The following is a 21,411-nucleotide window of genomic DNA, read 5'->3' as shown; positions in this document are numbered from 1 at the left end:
TGGGAAGACAGGCCTCTAACTCGTCGTAATTGATTTTATCCAAGGAATATAAATACTATAGCGCATTATCTCATGCGTGGCGTTTCATTGGCTGCTGAGCCAATTGGCGGTTGTCGAATTCTCAAACGGATTCTCGCGCGACACTCTTGTTACCTCTGAACACATCCGATTGAGAATGGGACAGCCGTTGGTATACAAAATTACTCATCCCTCGTTCCAAAGTCTCAAAGCGTGACGTTAGCTCAGTTCTCTCTTCTCCCTCCCATATATAAACGAAAGGCAAAAACGAGCCTGGATTTGATCCGCTCGTGGCAGACTGAAAACTTGTATATAATCTCGCATCCTAATCAGGCCAGGCGTTCGAATGAGGAACAGTATTTACATGACCTTGATCGTGATCTCGCGCGACACTTTGAGGCTGAAGAACGCAGGGTGGTAGCTCCTCTGCTTCTTGATTAATAGAACAATAATAATAATATTAATAATAATAATAATTATACTTTCGTACAAATGTAGAGAACAGCGTTATCGTTAAGTATTATCATTAGGAGGGTACAGTGTATATAAAGAATCGTATAAATGTATAATGACGTCAGCTCGCCGGAGAAGCAAATTCTCGATCGGTCCTCCGCGCGAGCCGCTATTTGAGCTTTTAGATGCGCGTACCTTTCGTCTTCCTTTCATTACATTTCTCCTTTACTTTAATTAACAGTTTTCCCCCCTTCACACGCACACGCACACGCACACGTGCGCACCGGACTATACGCTCGCAAGCTTTGGAGCAAACGTTTGCACAATTCCCTTCCATTTATCGATCAATGACACTTAACTATCATCGGACCTCGAGATCCCTTTGTCAATCAAGGGACGCCATTTAACAATTATTCGCAATTATTTGCTTCGGCCAGAGACTTCCTGCTTCCGACGTTCTAGCAATTAATGAAAAACAAGTTTAGTGTGTGTATGTGTGGGTGTGTATCAAAGTGTCAATCTCAGCTACTACATCGTGTTACAGAGTGAACCACTCGAGGACAGGTCGATTGCATTCAAATGCGCGTGACTGCTAGCAAGCGTAATGATTCCATGAAGATTTTGATGATCGCTGAGTGGCATTCGGCCCACAGCCAACCGATCGTTCTCCATCTCATCCTGAAGAAGCACGTCTATTGCACTTTGGAAAGATTTCCCAGTGATTTTTCGGTAATTACAGATAAAAATTGCACAATGTAATCATTGATGATTCGGAGATGAATCTTGGCTGTGGTCGAGTGCACGTTACATCGCGTTGCTGTATCGTGAAACGAAAGAAGTGCCGCTGGGATCAGCACTGACGAAGGCACAGTCATAAGTCTCGTACGTTTTTATCAGTTATTTCTTTCTTGTATTTTTTTTTTTTTTGGTTTTTACGTTTTTTCATCTCTTTTATGGATTGTTTCTCGCGCGGTCGATGATGGAAAACGAGAAACTTCCGGTTTCTTCACGCCAGTTTCTCGTTCTCCAGGCCAACATATACCATTTTTCATGCACGTGGACATAGTTTGGCACCGGAAATGCGCATTATTGTGTGTGTATATATATAAACATATATACGTAAGTACTCATATGTTGCTGCTTCACTGGTTCAGCGAATCGCTACAAGCACTTTTGCTTCCTGCCTTGCTCTTTTTTTATATATAACATAATAATTAATAATTAATCTAATATATAAATGTTTAGGTTTTGGCCATTCAGTTCGTATTTCGCCGGAGCACACTACTGTCCGTTTTCGGCGAAGTTACGCTAAAGTTTAGAATAATTTCCGTTCACTTTTATACAACACTGCTGTTTTCTTTTGCTGCCGTTTCCGGGGAAGGCCCGTCGCCGGGATTCGAGGCTCATCTCCTCCTCTTGGCCGTGGCAGCTGCGATCATTTGCCTCAGCATTGGCTCGGGGGTGCAAACTTGTGGATCGCATTTCATGTTACCGTCACCTCCGCAACTGAAGAAAAAAGCAAGGGTTTTATTTCTCGTTTTATCGTTATTTTTAGACTAACAGATTTTTTTCTAAGTACAAAGACGCGCAAAACTTACGTGCACTGAAGACAGGGACCGGACGCAGACCTGATGATCTCTCCGACGCGATAGGTTCGACCTCGAATTTGACATCCACTCCTTCTAGCCGCACCCTTGTAAGCGTGGCTGAGGAAGTGGGGTGGCAGTGTAGTGGTAGTAGTGGTGGTCGTAGTAGTTAGATTGAGAGACGTGGCCATAGACACGTGGCATTCGTATCTGGGGCAGCAGAAGCCACTGATAGGTTCCTCATGGCAGCCTGGAATGGGGGGTGGACAGCTCTGTTGCAAACAGATGATGTCGCTTCTGAAGCAGAAGCAGAAATCGCAAGGATCGTCTCTTGGTATTTGCTGAGCAGACACGTAGACTTTGCCGGCATAGCGGCACGTGCCAGGACCATAAATGGCTTGGTCGTCCTCGTCGTAATCGTCGTCGTGGTCGAGGTAGCTTCCAGCGTCAACCGGGAAGTGAGGATTCTCCGGTGTCAAAGTCTGGTCTGTTTGGTCAGGATACTCTTGACCTTGAGGTGGAACGTGTTCTTCTGGATAGGAAGGAGCCTCGGTACTTGGCTCGGCTGTACGGTTCAAAGGTTTCACGTCTTCTCCAGATCCTATCGTAAGTTGACCCTCAACGGTCTCTTCTTCCGACGGGGATACTGGAAGTCCAGCTTCTGTCTGAGGCTTAGCTTCCTCGATAGGTGTTTCGGATTCAGCAGGAGCGCCTTCGGACGATTCTGATGATATCTTCGTCACGATTTCGGGACTCTCCGTTTGTTCTTCTTCGGGCTTACTGCTTGGTGGAGCCACTTCCGGTACCATTGGTTCTTCCGGTATCTTCTCTTCAGGCACCGTTGCTTCCGTTGATACCTTTTCTGCCGTTTCTTCAGCAATCGTTGTTGGTTTTGCAGAAGCCTCGGTTTCTTCAGGTTCATCCACAGGCAGCACTGGTATCGGAGCTGGCGCTTCTTCTTCTTCCTCGATTTCCGGTTTGGTAGCTTCTTCGATTGGTGGTCCCTCCGTCTGTAATTTTGTTATTACTTGAGGTATTTCAGATTCTGGAGCAGGAGTCTCTGAAACAGTTGGTTCCGGTGAACTGGTAGCCGATGGTTCTTCTTCGACGGTGACTAGAGGTGTGCTGACTTCCGGAACTGTATCCTCTGGAATTTCAGTTGACGGGTCGGCTGGTTTTTCTGGAGCTGGGACTCCCGATGGCTTCTCTTCAGCTTCTGCTGAAGGTGTTAATGTTGAGGCCTCTGATACTTTCGGAATGACCTCGGTTGTTTCCTCGCTTGGTACCGCTGGTTTCATTTCCTCTGGCACCGTTTCCTTCTCAATAGGCTTTGGAGTTTCAACTTCACCCTCAACGCTTGGTACCGTTGCTTGTGGTTTCTCCTCCTCTTTCTCCTCCTCCTTTGGCGGTTCTTCTGACGGAATAGCCGGTTCCTTTTCTGGAATAGCTTCCTCTCCCTCGGGAAGCTTCTCCGTTACTGGTAATTTGTCTTCCTCTTCGGGTTTGCTCGTACTAGCTTCTTCTCCTTCAGGTAAACTTGTCGAGGCAGCTTCGGTCGTTGGACTTATCTTCACTAATGGGGTTTCTGATTCTGGCTCGGATGGTTTGGCAGATGTAATTTCAACTTCAGCTTCTGTGCCATGTTCGCTCGATGGTGCTTCCGTTCCAGACGCTGGAGTCACCTGCTCTTCCTGTTCTTGAGTCACTGGAGCTTCAGTTTCCCTTGGTGCTTCGGGTACTGGAGCTCCGGTCTCTCCTTCAACTGGCTTTTCAGGTTCTATCGGCAATTCGTTCTCGGCGCTCACATCTGGTTTGGCTTCGGTACTAATTTCAGGCTCTGCTTCGGTACTTATCTCAGGTGTCACCTCTGTATCGACCTTTGGAGCTTCTGATACCGCTGGTTTATCAACTTCGGGTGCCTCGCTGATCTCGTGAGGAGATACAGCTTCCGGTTCTTTCTCAGTAATCTCATTCGTTGGCTCATCCTCTGATTTGGTCGTTGATTCAGCTTCAGGTCCAACAGTTTCCATTTCCGTAATGCTTGGTTTTGGTGTATCCTGTTCCATTGGCTCAGAACTGCCGCTTACGCCAGAAGTTGTAGATTCCTCTGCTGTTTCTTTATGTGGTTCAGTTGATTTCATTGGCTCCCCGCCAACTGTCGTTTGTTCTTCGATCGCCGGCTCTATTGGCTCAACCGGAACTTGAACAGTCTGAGCCTCTACAGGTACTTCTGGTTCAGCCTTAACAACAACGCTTGGCTCGGATGGTCCATCGCTCGATGTTGCTGGTTGTTCCATTGGTTTCTCGGTTGGTCCAGGCTGAGCTGTTTCAACTACAACTGGAATGATAGCTTCAGGTGGTGACACTCCCGGTTCTTCAGAAGTAGAAGAGGTAATGGATTCTGGAGCTGCTTCGCTGGTTGGTCCTGCAGGCTCCTCAGGTTTGCTTTCTACCTCTTGTGGTGCAACTATCTCCTCTTCTGGAATCGACGAGACTGTTTGACTTTCCTTTGGTGGAGTTTCGGGCTCCGACGGTCCACTCTCTTCTGATTCAGGTGATTTCTTTTCAGGTTCCTCGGATACCATGGGAGCTTCCGGAATAGCATTGGATTCCGTCGGTTCTTCCGCTTTTACCGTAGATTCTGTGGAAACTTCCGGTTGCTCAGCCTTTTCTGGTTCTTCCGTTTGCAATTCAGGTTTTTCAGGAGCCCCTTCCTCTGGAGATTCTTCCGTTGGTTGTTCAGGTTCCGGAATTTCCTCGGGTTTGGCAGGTATGGACTCTGTTGATGGTTGAAGGTCACTTGGAGCTGCAGGCGAGCTTGAAGTTTCTACTTCCGTTGAAGTTTCAGATACTTCTGTGGTTGCAGGCTTCTGTTCTACGGTTGCAAGACTTTCTTCGGCAGATTTTTCAGTCGATCCAGTTTCAACTGCAGGCGGTGCACCTGCTGCTGTTGTAGATTCACTTTCTTCACCTCCTATTCTGTCACTGATATCAGTAACGTGCTGTTCTTCAGGAACTGATTCTGTGCTCGATGGCTCCGTCGCGATTTTTTCGGTGGAGCTTGATACAACTGCTGACTGATCAGATTCAGTGGGGAGAACTTCAGGTATGGTTGCTGCTTCTTCTGGAGCGCTAGCCTTGGTTACCGTGGTAACCGTAGATTCTTCTTCGGCTGCCGGAGCCTTCACTGTTACTTGCTCCTCTGGCATATGTTCAGGCACCTCCGGCGTTGGTTCAGCGGGTGCTTCAGTCTTTTCTGGTTCAGCCTCGGAAACACTTACTTCCGGTTTCTTCTCGGCCAAAGTTCCCTCCGTTGGTGTTTCAGCTGTCGATGGCTCTGTACTCTCAGTTTCGTATTTCGGAGTATGCTGATCCACCATCTGGTTATCCGCTTCCAGTTCCACGGAAGGTGTTGAGTCACAAGTGTACATAGGGCAACAAGAGTCCCTGCCAGTATGAACTGGCATGCAATTAGCCATGTGCATTGGTGGTGGCGGACACTGAACAAGGTCGCATTGTACGATACTACTAACACAATGGCAGCTCAATTGGCAAGGATTCGATGGTGGAATTGCAGAATTGTTGTTATAAGACTGTCCATCGACCAGGCAGTTGCCTTCGCCTGGAATTCCAGCAGCTTCTTGTTCACCAGCAGTCGTCACTTCCATTTCTTTCTCCGTTTCCACGGTAATTCCTTCAGGAACATGCGATGGGGTGGCCTCGCTTGGTTCTTCGGTAGATGCTTCAGTGATTTCTTTCAAGACTTCAGGAGTTGGTGTTCCTTGCTCAGCTGGTTCTACCGTTGGCTGTTGCTCTTGACCTTTAGGTGTAGTAGGCTCACTTGGAGCTTCGGTTGGCTGTGGCTCGACAGCTGCCTCCGGAGGAACTTCTTCCGTTGGTTCTTCTAATGGCTTCTCTTCTTCGGCTGGAGAGGATGGCTGTTCTTGGACCGATGGGCTTACTGGAGATTGCTCCGTTGATGTCTCCTCTGCAGAAGTTGTTGATTGTTCGGATGGACTTGTAGACGTTGTTACTTCCTTTTCTTTCTCTTCGGATTCAGAAATTTCAGGGCTAATTTCAGGCTGTATCGTACCCTCGGTGCTTGGTGCACTTTCCATTTCACTTATTTTTGTGGTTTCACTTGGAAGACCTTCAGTGGAGGATTGTGGAGCTTCTGGACTAGGTACGGGAGATTCTTCAGGAACAATGGGTTTCTCCGCTGAAACTTCCGTGGATGATGGGGTCGTTTCCTGTTCCCCTTCAGTGACTGAACTTTCTGGCTGTTTCTCTTCAGTAGCAGCATAAGTTCCTGGTTTATCCGTAGATTGTACCCGAGTTACCAATTCTTCAGTTACTTGTTCTTCGGGAATCGACGAAATACTAGCTTCCTCCACTGGTCCCTCCGTTTCAGAACCTTCCGCTGGTTTCTCTTCCTCTGAGATTTCAGGCATTTCAGATGGTTTTTCTGTTGGCCCCTTAACTTCCTCCCCTTCTGTTGGCTGTGTTTCACCAATTGGTCCTTCAGTTACTTCAGCCTTAATTACTGGCTCTTCGGGTTGTTTCTCCGCTTCCGGCGTAGTTTCAGGCGATTCTTCTGGGATTGGTACCGCGGCCTCAGAAGATTCTTCAGGACTACTAGGAACTTCAGTTTGCTGTTCCTCCGAAGATTTAGTTACTGACTCTTCAGTTGGTATTATTTCAGGAACAGATTCTTCTTCTTCAGGTTCCTTTTCAGGAGCAGCCGTTTCGGACTCCTCCTGTTCAGGTTTCGAAGTAATTTCTTCAGGTAACGTCACTTCTTCTTCAGGTTTCACAGATGGGGCCTCCGGTGTAGATTCGCTAGTGGGAGTAATTTCAGTTGCTGCTTCTTCAACAGTAGACTCGGTAGGTCGTGATGTACCCTCTGTAATCGTATGTGGCGTTTCAGACTCTTCAGCACCGGCTACTTTGGTAACTGGTTCGGTTGATTCCGTGGAGGATCCTTCTGGTAATGCCTGCTTCGTAGGCTCCTGACTCAACTCCGTTGTAGGTTTAATCGCCTGTTCCGTCACTTCATCCGAAGATTCCTCTGACGATGTTTTCTCTTCCTCGCTGGATTCATCCTTCATTACCGTAACGCGGTCATCTGTAGCTGTTTCCTCCGACGAAGCCTCTCCAGACTGCTCGAGCTCCAGGGTTTTGCTTGGAAGTTCCGTAGCCTGCTCCGTCGACGAGGTTTCCGTAATTAGCGGTGTGACGTGCTCTTCTGTCGAACTTGGCAATTCGCTTGGCTCTTTTTCAGCTTCTGTTACAGCAGCCTCTTGAGATTCCGTCGTGACTGGAGTTTCCGAAGTCTGTGCAGATTGGGTGGCTTCAGTTACCGAACTGCTCTCAGTGGTGACTTCCTCGATCGTGGGACTCTCGCTGATTTCTTTTTCCGTTTGTTCAGAGGGTTCTGGTGTCGAAGGTTGATGAGTGGTTGGTTGTACCGGTGCCTCTGTCATTAAACTATCAGGCACGTGTTCTTTCTTAGCGTCTACATAACCTTCCGTTACTCGAACTTCTTCTTCAGTAACAGCATCTTTGTCTTCAGCCTTTTGCTCTGGTACCCTGTCCGAAATAGGAATTCCGGTCGATCCTGGTTTCGGAAGCTCTGATTCTGCAGCGACCGTTGATTCCTCTTCATCAGGCATAGCCGCTTCTGTACTCGGGTGTTCCGGAAGTGGAGGTAATTCGTTGCTTTCAGTCGATGGTTTCTCTTCCTCAGCGGCCTTCTCTGTGCTAGTCTCTGGCTTCTCCTCCATTATTTCTTTTTCGGTACTGACAACTTCCGGTGTACTTTCGGAGGTAGTTTCTTGAATAGCAGGTGCCTCCGTCGAGGTCTTCTCTTCCGTTTCCGGTTCAGTCGCTTGGGTAGTCAAGGTCGTCTCGGTTGGAGTTAATTTCTCACTGTCCTCAGGTGTTTCCTCCTGGATCATCGGTGCTTCCGTTAGCTTTTCCATTTCTTCCTCCATAGGACCAGTACTTGGCTCAGTGACCTTCTGCGGCTCTTCGGCTTCCGGCTTTCCTTCTTCCAGTGGTTTTTCATCAAGTTCTGGCTTCTCCGTCGTATCCTGTTCGCGTCTCGCAGATTCCGTGGACGATACTTCCGGAAGACCAGCTTCTGTCGGTTCTTCTGCTGCGACAGTCTCTTTCTCGTCAGCTTCCGGCTCCGATACGGTGGTCTGTTCAACAGGGCCTTCTGCTCCGACGGACGTTGTTTCCACGTTCACCTCGTGTTCTATTGGTATCGCGTTGTCCGCACCCGGGAAGCTTTCCTCGGTTGCTCGAGTCGGAGCCTGAGTCTCAGCCTCTTCTTCGGCTGGACCGGAAATTGGCTGCTCAGTAGCTTCCTCTGGCTTCGGCGAGGTAATTGAATCTTCATCTGTTTATAAAAATTGCAAAATAAAATGAGATTGGCTGCTGGTTTCTAGTTGAAAATTGTGCCGATTAAGAATCGATCTCTCTTACCGCACTGATAAGTGGTCGGACAGCATTCTCCCTCGGGAGGTGGCAGGGCTGTGCAGTTTTTCCCGTGGGTCTCCATAGGAGTTCCGCATTCCTGAACGGCGCAAGCGATCTCGCCGTGGAAGCAGTAGCAGTGTCGACAGGGTTCGGTCGAATAGATCAGCTCTCCGGGCTCGTAGATCCTGTCGTTGTGGTAACATTGGGACGAGGCTGAACCAGGAGCCAAAGTTGTGGTCATTATTAATCCAGGAGTGCTGGGTCCAAGAGTCGTACTGGATTCCTCGTCGTATTCTGCAGAATTTTAGTGAAATATTCAGTGATATAAACACGAAGAAAATTAAAATTCGAAGTAGAAGAATATATACTAGAGAAAAGAGTATATATGCAATGCGATAATTCGAGACTTACCGCAATCGTATTTGACAGGACAACAGATACCAGGTTGGTAAAGTGGTTTGCATCCAGCGACACGCAAGGTGCACTCTTGCATAACGCAGGTGGTCCTGTTCCTGATGCAATAGCAGAGTTCGCATGGGTTCTTGGGATCCGTTGGCAATTGGGCGCCATCGGCGTAAAATCGATCGTGCACGTTGCATCCATAGCTGTCGCGGAAGCCAAGTTCCGTGGATCCTGAGCTAGGGGCTGACGTGGTGGACGTGAGTAGTTGCACTGGAACTTCTGGGCAGGTGATTACTGGACAACATTGGTCTGGTCGTTTCTCCACGGTACAATCCTGGCCAATGGCCTTCGTGAACGGACACACCCTGAGGTAGCACATCAGCATCCGATTGTGACACGTGCAGTTCAGACATGGCTCGTTCGTTATAATCCTATCACCTTCCTCGTAGTGCTGATAGTTGTAATAGCATCCGGCCGCAGCTGTCACGGGATAATGCAATTAGTCTTAGGTGATTCTCGCGCAATCTTAGATTTACAATGTTCTTTCATCCACGCAATTTACTGCCATTGCAATCGTCCTGATCAACACTGATACTTATATATATGTGTATATATATATATATACCGGATAATGAATAATGCTTGACACTTTGTGGTTTGCTCGTATTTTATAGCTCTGTGTCGAATTTATTGCTTAGAAATGTTAAATAGAAGCGAACAATATACAGTCAGACTGGTTGATTGTTAATTACGAAAGTTCTAGAGAGAGAGAGAGAGAGAGAGAGAGAGAGAGAGAGAGAGAGAGAGAGAGAGAGAGAGAGAGAGAGGAGCCTTTTTCTTTTTACTGCGTTAACCTTTACATACCTCCATCGTACTCCGCAACTTGCGTGGTTCCCTCCTCTTGCTCGTATACTGGCGCTGCAACAAAAGGACTGTGTTAAAATCTTATTAGCATAGCCAATATTCGCCGAGTGCCCTTTACCATCGTGGACACAGTTTGGAAATGCATTATGTCGGACAGTAGCAAATAATTCAATTGTCTACTCCACTCTGCCTAATAAGGGACGCTCGAAACCATCAGCTCTACTATATATAGTAAACCGTGGGCTTCCGGATCGATGAATAATACGGCTGTCAATGAAAGCGTCGATTTTACTACTTAAACTTTCCTTAATTTAATTTTTTCTTAATTACTCCCCCTCGTAAACAGTTAATCGTATAGTTCTATATACACGTGTGTATTCTGAAACTAATGGAACTTGGAAATACGTTCCAGAATTCAACAACAGATTCGTACCGTAGGAGTTAGGCTCGGATGGATGGCGAGGGGTGGATCAGGCGAACCACAAATGGAGGGAGTCGAAGAATATTCGTCGATTGGCATTCCGCGGTATAGTCTTGGATCTCACACGCAGACAGTTTCCAGCGAATTGAATTGTATCTGGAACCGCAGTTTCAATGAAGAAATACGAGAAAAAGCACAGTCTGTTATCGGTTTCTCTGAATAATAATCGAATCGTGTCGAAAATTGTTTTGCTATTCTCCTACATTTCTAATAATATTATTATTATTATGAGTATGATAAAAAGCGCAGTGACGAGCTTTTATACGTAGGACACAGATGACGTTAGTGCGAGACGTTAGAAATAAATTGGATTTTCGCTGAATGAGCAGACACGGGCAGATGCGTAAAAAGAACTGCTGGAAAGAGCAGTCGATCAGTTTTTATTGGTCACAGACCTGCAGAGTGTCCTTATCCACGGTGCCGACGAGGCAGCAATGGTCATCGAGAAATTACCGATGGCGATCTAACGGAATCTCTTTGCCTGCCAGTGTGAAGAAAAAGAATACGATCTTGTAATAACGGCGAAACGTCCCTATTAGAATAATATACGAAATTTCTGCGCCCATTTAAATTTTTCGAGTCACTTGTACGAATAATCGAACTTTTGTGTGGAATTTAGAATGGTTCTTCGTTCGATTCCTGTATCGTTTCGCGAATTTAACGATAGAAAAAAGTGAGAGGAATATAAGATTCGAGTAGACGTATATCTCTTTAACTATTATAGTTTTTAAAATTTTCTATAATACTATTTTAAATTTAAATAACGAGACACGTTTCGAAAAAGTTTTATAGGAAAGTTTTGAATATCTTTTAAGTTACGAGGATATACGTCTACTTGGATCTATATACTCTGGAGCATTTTAGCTGATGGGTCCTGTATTGCATATATATATATATATATATGATACGTGGCGTCTTTGAGCAGAAATGGCGCGTTACGAAATCGTCCCTGACTGGCGTCCTTGTCCCGTAGGAAAGTTCATTACCATCATCCGGGTGAGCGCACGCTTGGTTGAACACCTGGCTGGAGCTGCGAGCAGTGGATGGAGGAACGGACTGGGAATATCGCGTGCGCGAAATTCTGCCCTTACACCAACTTCTCTTCCTCAAGGTCGCTCATAATCTCTGTCTTGTTTTAAATCGATTACAAGCGAAGCCTATCATCGTTCATTATTTAACAGCATATATACCATAATTAACATTTATTAATAATATGAACATGCAAACGACTGTTTCAAAAGTGGCGTTATCTACTGATTCGAGGAAGATATATTCTTTCAAAGAGTCTATACACGCGTTCTATATACAATGCGGTGAGGTCAGTGGCTTATCGCGTGCACGAAATTCTGCACTGTGCACCAGTGTTCAAGGTCACTCGTGCGGTTTCTCGGCTGCTGCCTCGAACGAATCGGTTTACGTTTACGGTCTCCCCACACTCTTTTCTTCCACTTGTTCTTCTTCTTCAAACTACCACTACCACATCTTCGTATTTTTCCTCTGCCGCCGCCGACGTGCGTGACGGTGAGACGGGGTCGGTCATTACCTGCTCTCTCGGCATTATCTCGATACTCTCGAGATTTTCGGTCGACGAAACAACCGAGATTGCTCGAAAATACATGCAAAATCTCTCACGTAAGGAAAAGTAATAATGCCTAAGACACTATATATTTCGTTACCATTCGCCATTTGTACGAAGCACGATGATCCAGGGTAATTACAGACCCTGAAGAATATAATCTTGGGACGTGCCTGATCAGAGCCCTTTCAAAGCCTCGTAAGAAATCGCTATAGTCGGCACAATATTGGAACGGTCGCGTGTGAGGTGAGAGTGACAAGCGTGAATTTAGCTGAAATTCGATAAAAGTTGGCAAAGACTGGACGTAATTAATTAGAATGATTTTTACAAGGACCAAGTGAATAATTAAAGCGTCGAGCTGTATAGCGTGTCTGTGGTAGAGATCTGTGACGGATGAAATGAAACTGATCGCGCGAGAGAAGTTTGCCGAGCTTTGAGGTACCAAGTACGATTAATACGATTACTTAATCCATGTCACGCTGACGTAGCACCCACGGTCCAAGACGCGTTATTCCGTTATGTCCCTTTCGCGCGGGATGACCGAGAATGACCTTTCCACCTCGATAGAGAACAAAAATGCCCGTGATAAAAAAGATCTGCAAGAGTTTGATGATTCGCTCGATATTTCCATAGGGGATTTGTCATGAAAGATGAATTAGGTAAAAGATGAGGAGTGGGAGCCAGAGAAATAACGAGTATAAATCCGTGACGAGTGAGAAAGCGCTCTATCACGTTGCAGGCACACAGTGGCGAGAACACAGGCTGAATAAGAAAGTCAAGCATCATCCAGATTCCGGGTAAGTGACGTGCAGGGAGTTTGGAGTATTTGATGATGCCGTAAGATAACGACACTTTGTCAGCATTAAGCATAAATATGGAACGACTCGTGGGGGTCAGGTGGTTGCTACGGGGGTCCTCTCCGTAAATGGTAGCTTGCTATAAAAAGAAGAATAAGAATGAGGAGGAGAGTCGTGGTCGCGGTCAGTGACATCTTCGAGGGTCCAGTTGGTCTCTTCGCTCAACATTTTCTACAGGTTTGACCAGAATTCACGTAGCTTCGGATGGATCGCAGCCCTGGAACCGCTATGCTCGAGTGTCACTTTTTCCACACTTGTCTCAGGTCGCGAATACCTTCCATCAAGCTCCTATGCAGTACATCATATTCCAATCATCATCATAGATCCAGCAAATCTTCCATCAGCAAAATATTTCATCAATAACGAAATCTTATTTCAATTCGAGAAAAATTCCTATTTCGTAGGTTGTGTTTATAATTGAAGGAAACTAAGCTCTTTGGTAATTCTCGTAGGTTAAAATAAGAATTGTTAAGGTGTGGGAAAACTTGAGCAATAATTTATCGACTTTGCATGAATGTGTGTGTGTGCGAGGAGATTGTAGGAGGCATTGTAGTGATGTCAGTGTTGTCGAGAGGCATTAGCCAAATGGAATGACAGCGGTATACTATACGGTCGGTACAAGTTTCCGTGGAAATCGATAGGATCGGTTAAACTCGTGCTTCGCACGGATACGCCAGCGATAGGGAGGTGGTGTGCACCGTTATGCTAGCCTGTTTGCGCACACACACACACACACACACACAAACACATACACGTGGCATTTTTCCAAGCAGATATTGTGCAGCTTGGACGATCGAAGATTTCGAGGCGTGAAAATCGATCAGTCTCGATCGACTCGCCGCCAGGCCCTCTGCGATTGGCTATGACGTACAGTCCTATATCCGCGGTAAATCGAGCGTGACGGGTTGGCTTCTTAAACGCGTGCGCGGGCAGCACGCATGCAAGAAGCGTCGAAAACCGAGAGAAAAATTGTTGAAAAATTGTAGCTTGCGGGACGATCGAGCGAGAGTCTCTCGATCCTTGATAATCTCGTGTCTGTACATATATATATATATATATATATATATATATAGACCATAGGCTGTGCGCAGAGAACCTTTCGTAGCTCGAAGCAACGGTGTTAATTAAAAGGAGAAATATGAGATGGCAGACGAGAGCGCGTGCTTATTCATGGGAAAACATCTAGCTCGGACCTTTCGAGTCAGAGGTGAACTTTCTCATGTGTAAGAAACGGGCCAGGATGCTGCTCGCGGACAAAGAAAAGTTCGATGTCCTGGCGAGAAGACTCGAGTCATTCAAAATCCGAAACCCCCCCCCAGAGAATTCCTTTCTCAATTTAATTTCGTTGCGGAGTCGACCCATTGAATCCCCGAAGGCTCGCGACAATATCCAACTTTTTCTATAGAGTCTCCCTAAAAGAATGACTGGCCGAAAAACTCTTTTGCCCTCTAATTATCTCTTGTGGACGTCTCTAGCGGTGTTAAATAATATTGTTGCTGCAAGAATACAAATTTCAAAAGCGAACGAAAAAATGCAAAATGAGCTTTGGAGAGGACTCTTCGCTGGTCAGATACATCCGATTAATGTACAGTGGGAGAAACGAGTAAAGATATAATGAGAGAATTGTAAAAAGAAAAAAACAATTGATTGAGCAAATAAGTCGAATCCATTGTTGCAACGCGTTCTCAAAGGTCAAGAGCACTTTCACTGTTTGGAGCGGCTGCGTGACGCAGCTACCGAGGCCAAGTTCACGGGCACCTTTAACGGCAGTGCCACTCCAGCCTCTATACATATTATAATCCTACTTGAACGGGATTAACACCTGTTATGTATGTATCTTCTTCTGCCAAGTAGAAATCGTCCAAATTTTACAAGCACCGAGATTTAATGCAAATAAACGGTAAGAGATGTGCGTGTGGGTGTGGATTAAATTATCCATCGATATCTCGTGAATCATCGTCGAGTTGGATACTATATCGTGTTGCAAAATAAAATAGTAATATTGCTGCTTACCCGAAAGAGCGTTCTGCGACACTAGCAGAAAAGCTAAGCATAGGATTAAGCCGGCTCGTTGGAACCCGGTGCTCATCGCCGGCATGGCGGCACTTTCACTCCGTCCCTGTAATCAGAAATCAATTTTCGTTACACTTTAGGAAGAAAAAGCACAGTGTTGTGAAATTAGAAAAATAAAAGCACGCAAATGCGTCAGAAACGAGAATATATATATGTTAAAGCATAGAAAAAGAGTCTGCTTTGGGACGAAAGGTCGAATCAAGTGATACATCCAGACTATAAGTTGGCATTGCACGAAGCGGAACTATATTATCATATCTGAAGGATAATCTGCACGCGGAAAGCGTGCATTGGCAACGAAGCAATGCGCGCATTGCAGGGGTTAATGATCGATGCTGAATTAGCCAAGGTCTGGATGGGTTTAAAGGCGTGTGAATAGGGCCACGCATTCTTGTTAGATATCTAGCAATTTTTCTGCAAGAAATATCCAAGAAAAATGAATGGTTTTTATCTGCGCGATCCTTGCCCCCCCCCCCCTCCCCACCCTTCCCTCCTCTTTCCTTCACGGTATAATAGGAAGATAAATTCAAAACTCGATTGTTAGATGTACGTACACGGTATAACGTTTCCGGGATATAAGCACGCGTATTGAGCTATTCGTTTGGATGAACGAGAGAGACGGTTTACGCGGCTGGGCACTGGCAGCTTTTTCCCCTTGTTACATTGTAAGCTTCGTATATACACATACGGAGAGTGTTTGCAGCAGGCAATGTCGCATTTTACAGATGGACGCGAAACTCGTAAAGCTATCTTATACGGCGGATAGCAAATTAGATTCAAGCCGAATCACTTAACCGGAACGGCCGGCAGATTACGAGCTGGTCGAACGCAAAGTACCCGTCAGTTCTGCCACCAACTCGCATTATACAGGTGTACGCCGCTCGTAAACAGGATAGAGATAGTCCAACAACGGGGTATAGCGAATACCTGCCTTGCCCATAATTATTTTCCCTGCAATGTTTCATTCCTCCTACAGGGATCAGCCTGCGTATAACACTGGAATGCCAAACATGTATAACGACTGACGACAGTTGAAAGATTATTTACAAGAAATTATTATTAATAACTGTTTTCCTCTAGTATAATTATTGAAATACCAATTTTCAATGCTCTTCGCTAGAATCAACGATACAACTGTGAAATGTCAAATGTGTAAAGCTAAGTTTGAAGGTTTATTTAAAAAGAAATGATTAAAAGCAAAATTTTCAATAATTTCGCAAATAATGTAAGAAATTCAGTGATATTAATACTGTTCCAGGTGCAAGGTTGTTGGGTCGTTGCGCCGGAGTCTCTTTGGAATAACAGCAGCGGAAGTACGTGCATAAGTCGAGGAATAGGAAAATAGGAGTTTTTCACGATCTTTCTCAGGTCTGGACTTTTAGTCGTCGGACCGCGACTAATTTCATTGGTGTTCCTTTGGGAGCACAAGTACCAGAGGTTCCCCTTTGCTTCGCTATATGTACCAACGATTCCGAGACACAAGCAAGTCACTCGATCCGCACCAGTGAATAGCCGGTGTGCTCACTTTACGTTTTCAACAATAAATACATACTATATACAGTGTTCCGCTTTTGCGATGAGCAGACACGCGAATCCAATAGAAATATCTTGAATTATTATAGAAAGGGAGAGGGTTGATTTTTCTCCTGGATTTTGACGAGATTCAAGGATTCCTTGGCAAAGTTCGCGTCCACGCGGTTCACGTAGTATATACATATACATACATTCATAGGTACATATATACATATATAGTTAGAGGGACGAGTGTTTCCCAGTTGAAGGTAATCATATTCCGCGTTCCACGGTAATGGCGAAGGAACACAGCCCTGGGGGCTATAACGGATCCCTCTCTTTCTCTGCTTACACCTTTCAGTGTGTAAACTCCACTCGTAAGCTCCCACATTCTATAGCAATTATTATATATAGTATATTCACCGATGCAACGTCCTCGCTTTGCTTCTTTCCCTCTCGCTCCTCTTATCGCACTCTTCTTTCAATTACCTCAATTCCCATACGCGTCCTAGCGTGACGTCATCGAAGAATAAACCCTTTCTCTCTCTACATTTTTCTCCTCTTTTGTTTCTCACCTGCGTATACGCTCTGCACTCCCCGGTGTGTATTAATTAGAGTCCAGTGTAGTGGTTTAAATGCAATTAGACTTATCCTCGGAAAATTCTGAAGCCTGGGAATCATTGGTTTGCTCTTCGAGTCTGTATATATATATATATATATAATACATTATAGATGAGAAGAGGGGGGAGGAAGGGTATGAAGTCAAGTGTCGAAGCGTGAAGTGTAAAACGAGACACGGGAGTTGGTAATAGAAACGACAGGAAGTGCGAAAGACAAATAAGCTCGCGTTAACATCACAACGGTAGCAGACTCGATTATACATATATATATATACACGTATATAGAGGAGAGTCGAACAAATGTGAAGTAGATTTTCATCTTATCACGATTTTCCCTTGCTTCGAGTTTGCTACGCGTTTCGTCAATCGTCTCGTAGGTGCATCCGAGATATACGCATGCAAGATTAGCTCCAGGGGCTTATCCGTTATGGTTTACCTGTACGTGTTATAATAACCGTTACGCAATCGACGAGTATTATAATGCTGCGCTACTGACCAATCGAGATTATACGTTACGTGGATTCCGGTTAAATGAAAACTGTTAAATAATTTAATCGTTCTTTCATTATAGCATCACAGGTAGATTAAATAATTACTGCTTATAGCCAGAGGCTCTATCGATTCTCAACAGGTAAAATTACAGTGTTACGAGGAAGAACGGGTTGGGACTGAATTTCCTAAATTCCAAGGTCACCGTTTCAAGAGGAAGGAAGGAAGGAAGACAAATAGAGAGAGAGAGAGAGAGAGAGAGAGAGAGTGTGTCACGTGATATTATTGAGGCTGAAGAAGGGTTACTTCCGGCAGGGAGGAAGCTTATTGGAAAGGGAGAGATGAGCCCAAACGACGAATGTGAGTAACGGGCCCATCCGTTTGCTCGTAAAAGGCGATCTGATTACTGGGTCCGCTGACGTAACGCTTCATCTTCTTCGTACGCTACGCTCGAATCGACGACTAAAACCCCGATAATTGACAGTGCGAGCTCAGAACTATCTCTCAGAACGACTAAGCTTGGCCCCCTTCGTGGTACCACAGGATGTTTCTCTACGGTTAGTATTATGTATATATAGTACATATACTAGTTCGCATTGTTCCCTTCCGGGATCGCGCGCCGATCATTTATTCTTCTTCTTCTTCTTCTTCGAGTTTTTTGTGCAGCATTCACTTGCTCCCATTCGTCCCTTTTTGTTGCCTAATTACCAATAATATTTATTAATCGCTCAAAGCTATTATATATTCAGGCCCTGAAAGCTTCATCGCAATGTCAGATTACGTTCGTGTCGAAGCTGGACTCTTAAAGGACTTTATGCACAAATTGGCGAACGTTAGGCTGGCAGCATTAACCATGAGAAGGATCATCAAAAGATGTGACCCTGAGAACTCTTCCACGGTTAATTATGACAATTAGTTGGAAAGACGCACGCGATGTCCACCAGCCAGTGTGAAAATCACACTCGGTTTTTCCTCTCTGTAATAATACATATATATACTTGGCGCGCTTTGTTTCTCTCCTCTCACGTACCCTTTTACTCGCCATATTCAAACAGTCCCGTGTCCAATGGATTAGGCTTCTATATAGCTGCAGCATACCAACTAACAAGGATCTGAGAAAATTTCTTTTATTGGGCGAACGATCGACTGGAGAGCTGGATAATTGCGTATGTTTAATTTCACCCGTAAATCTACCTAATTGATTTACCAGCAAAATATGTTGGATACGCGTAACGAGTTTAAATGCAGCATTAAAAGCTGTTCTTGAATTTTATCTACAAGTACATCACAATAGAAACGAGGTAATTCTCTCGTTGGAGTAACAAGTCGACTTATACACTTTAGCACTGGCATTAAATATAATAAATAGAATTTATACTTTAATCCTGTTAATTCCATAAACGCTGGAATAGCTTTAAATGAGATATACTTGATAAAATTGCAGAATCAGTGGAAGAATGGTGAAAGGACGTAATTATTCGTTTGAGAAACGTATCCCGGACACACAAAGTGGGATCGATTATTTAAGACCTTGGTGTATTCGCACGAGCAACAGGTCATCGCGCCTACTCAATTTTTAGAGCTATACCTGACGTCCCGACCTAGTATTACGACGAAGGTCAGAGAAAACACCCTCGAGTAGTGATTTGGCACGTACACACTCGTTTAAAACTAGTTTGCATAACTCGGCTGATTTTTCATGTTGCAGTTGCGCTTGCCAATTGAAAGCTAAGGATATGGCACGAAAGAGGCCCTGTATAATAGGATGGATCGATTTGGTGGCGTGCATATAGGGTCGTTTGCTCGCCTCGGATGGATGTGAGAAAGCTGCGAGATTCCGCAGGTCCTGCCAAGAGCGATCGAAAGGTCCCTGGCTGGATAACTCGGCAGCAGGTAATAACGCGTATTACCGTAGATCCTGCCATTTTTTCTATCCTGTAATATCTCCACGGCGAAGATCCTATCGTTTCTGTGAATGGCTATCTTTACTAAGAACCATGTATAAGCTTCTAGACAAAGCAACGTAGCTTGAATTGCTAGCACGAACAATGTAGAAAATCTTTTATTTATTCGATAAAAGAGTTCTTTACAATTTTTATGACAATTCAAAAGTTATTTTGAAGATTGAATTTGTAGAGCTTCTTAGAGAGCGCGACGAAACTCTCTTGTTCTAGGAAAAACGATGCGAGAGTGGATACGATTTTGTAAACAAGCTTCTACAATGGCAGCCGGTGTGTTTATTGAAATCACGTTCTCGTTTAGTCGAGCGTTTAGGCATCGAGCTGTGTAGTAGCGGCTGATTCGTTTCTTATGTAATAAATAACAAGGAACTCAGTCGTGAATATCAAATGCACTTGACGAAATGCTTAGAGTGTGCCGGTTCTAATGGACGCGCGAGTGCACGTTGGAACACGTGCGCTGCGTTGCTTCTGTGTCTCTACGTGTGTATGGGTGAGCAGAGTATTTGTACATTATTGCGAGTGACAGGTAAAAGCGTGTGTATGTATGTACATACATAATGAGCTGTAATGATTCACTGCATTACCAAGCACGACTCGGCCCCGCCACTCGAGACACATCTTCAACCACACTTACACACGTATGCAGAGATGCGAGGAGCAACAACAAATCCGGCAACAACGCAGCGATACCCCGTTAAATCCTTTTGGCTCAGATGTTATAATAGATAAACCGATAAAATAGAATAGATTGTGCAGAAATAAATAAGCATCTCTCTTTTATTTATTAGTTCTCTTTTTCTCATCAATTTAATCTTCTATTATTCATTTCTCCCTTTTCGCGCTAAAAGCTCTCCCTTTATTACTGCGCTAATCAAATACATTTTTAATATGTTAGGAATGATATTGTTTATTGGTTTATTCTGTGAATTGTACAAAAGAAATTCTTTATTCTTGTTAGCAGAGTAGTGTTTTGTGTACGAAAAATGTTGTGTTTCTTTGGTTCGTCCTGAAAGTACCTACTTTTTATGTATTTACTTGACTACGTTGGTAAGCGAGAGGGCGCGAAAGTGGGTGGTGGGGGTCATTCCATTGGGAGATGTCGCCGAGTGCGGCCAACGCTGAGATTTTCCCTCCAGAAGTTTTGTGGACTTGGCTATCTGGTTTTCGTTGATCCTCTCCGCTAATAGTTGCGAAAGTTTCTTTTTAATTAGTGCTATTCAGTTATCGGAAAGTTTTTTGTTAAAAGTTCGCGGAAATCCAAGTTTTTTCGGGAATTAGTGAGACGTTCCAAGTGCAAGCGTCGGATTGCTTCGGTCGGTTAACTCGAATTTGAAATAAGCCGGTTGTTTCACGAGCGAATACGTCAATGGGAAGTGTAGTTTTATCGCGATTATTGGTTGATCCTAGTTTATAATAGTTTAGTTGAAATATGTGCGAAAGTAAGTGAGAGTATAATTTAAAACAGCAACGGTTAAATTTTTGAAATTTCCAATATGGCGTCAGGCAATACCGGGAACTGGTGGGATGATGAAACAAGTAAGTGAATTTGATTATTTTGTTTTATTTGTTAAACATATCGTTAAGAAAAGCAAGTCAAATCCAGCCAAGTAAATTTGATTGAATATAGTTAATGCTAAAATGAAATATATTTCAAGTGTTACAAATCTAACTAAAAAATGGAATCATGTTTTAAAATAGAATTCTCAAGGAATTTTATTGAAAGATAGTAAAACGGTTAGCATTATTTCTTTAGTACAAAACTTATTACTTTACGGGTCCAGATTACATTAGGAATATTTAAGAAATTTGTCAATTATTATTTTTTAAGACGTACTAAACAGTTTCATTATTAATATCACTCTATGTATAGTTGAAATAAAAAAAGAAAATTTAATGCTAAATTTGTTGAAAAGAAAGAGAAATGAATCCAAAAGATATATTATATTGATAAGAGTTGATTGAATTTTCAATTATTAATTAATATTAAAGAGATAAAAGAAGTTATTAGATATGTTTACTGGTCAATGATATAAAGC

General features: G+C 44.2%; 1 protein-coding gene and 2 long non-coding RNA genes across 3 annotated transcripts in view; 2 read left to right on the top strand and 1 right to left on the bottom strand.

The window, feature by feature from the left end:
• Window positions 1–1,384: 1,384 nt before the first annotated feature.
• tnc (tenectin) overlaps window positions 1,385–21,411 on the bottom strand; it is a 40,145-nt gene continuing 20,118 nt past the window's right edge. Inside the window, exons 2-7 of the mRNA XM_066733021.1 lie at window positions 14,734–14,839; window positions 9,807–9,860; window positions 8,952–9,422; window positions 8,547–8,834; window positions 2,070–8,460; window positions 1,385–1,977 (exon numbers count right to left, since the gene is read on the bottom strand). Of these exons, the coding sequence (XP_066589118.1) occupies window positions 1,875–1,977; window positions 2,070–8,460; window positions 8,547–8,834; window positions 8,952–9,422; window positions 9,807–9,860; window positions 14,734–14,818 (7,392 nt within the window). The 5' untranslated portion in view covers window positions 14,819–14,839 and the 3' untranslated portion in view covers window positions 1,385–1,874. The remainder of the gene's footprint in view (window positions 1,978–2,069; window positions 8,461–8,546; window positions 8,835–8,951; window positions 9,423–9,806; window positions 9,861–14,733; window positions 14,840–21,411) is intronic.
• LOC136776972 (uncharacterized) lies at window positions 19,137–20,155 on the top strand. Its single transcript, XR_010823198.1, has 2 exons — window positions 19,137–19,307; window positions 19,589–20,155. It is a non-coding gene; the product is annotated as an uncharacterized lncRNA (long non-coding RNA).
• LOC136777029 (uncharacterized) overlaps window positions 20,488–21,411 on the top strand; it is a 212,350-nt gene continuing 211,426 nt past the window's right edge. The window contains exon 1 of the long non-coding RNA XR_010823208.1: window positions 20,488–20,911. This is a non-coding gene — a long non-coding RNA (uncharacterized lncRNA). The remainder of the gene's footprint in view (window positions 20,912–21,411) is intronic.

Source organism: Prorops nasuta, unplaced genomic scaffold (genome assembly GCF_024137725.1).
Source record: "Prorops nasuta isolate Cenicafe-Biocafe unplaced genomic scaffold, Cenicafe_Pnas_1.2 PNAS00010, whole genome shotgun sequence".
Classification (NCBI taxonomy): Eukaryota; Metazoa; Arthropoda; class Insecta; order Hymenoptera; family Bethylidae; genus Prorops; species Prorops nasuta.
Note: the sequence above shows the minus strand (reverse complement) of the source record. Positions and strands in the feature narration are given on the sequence as shown.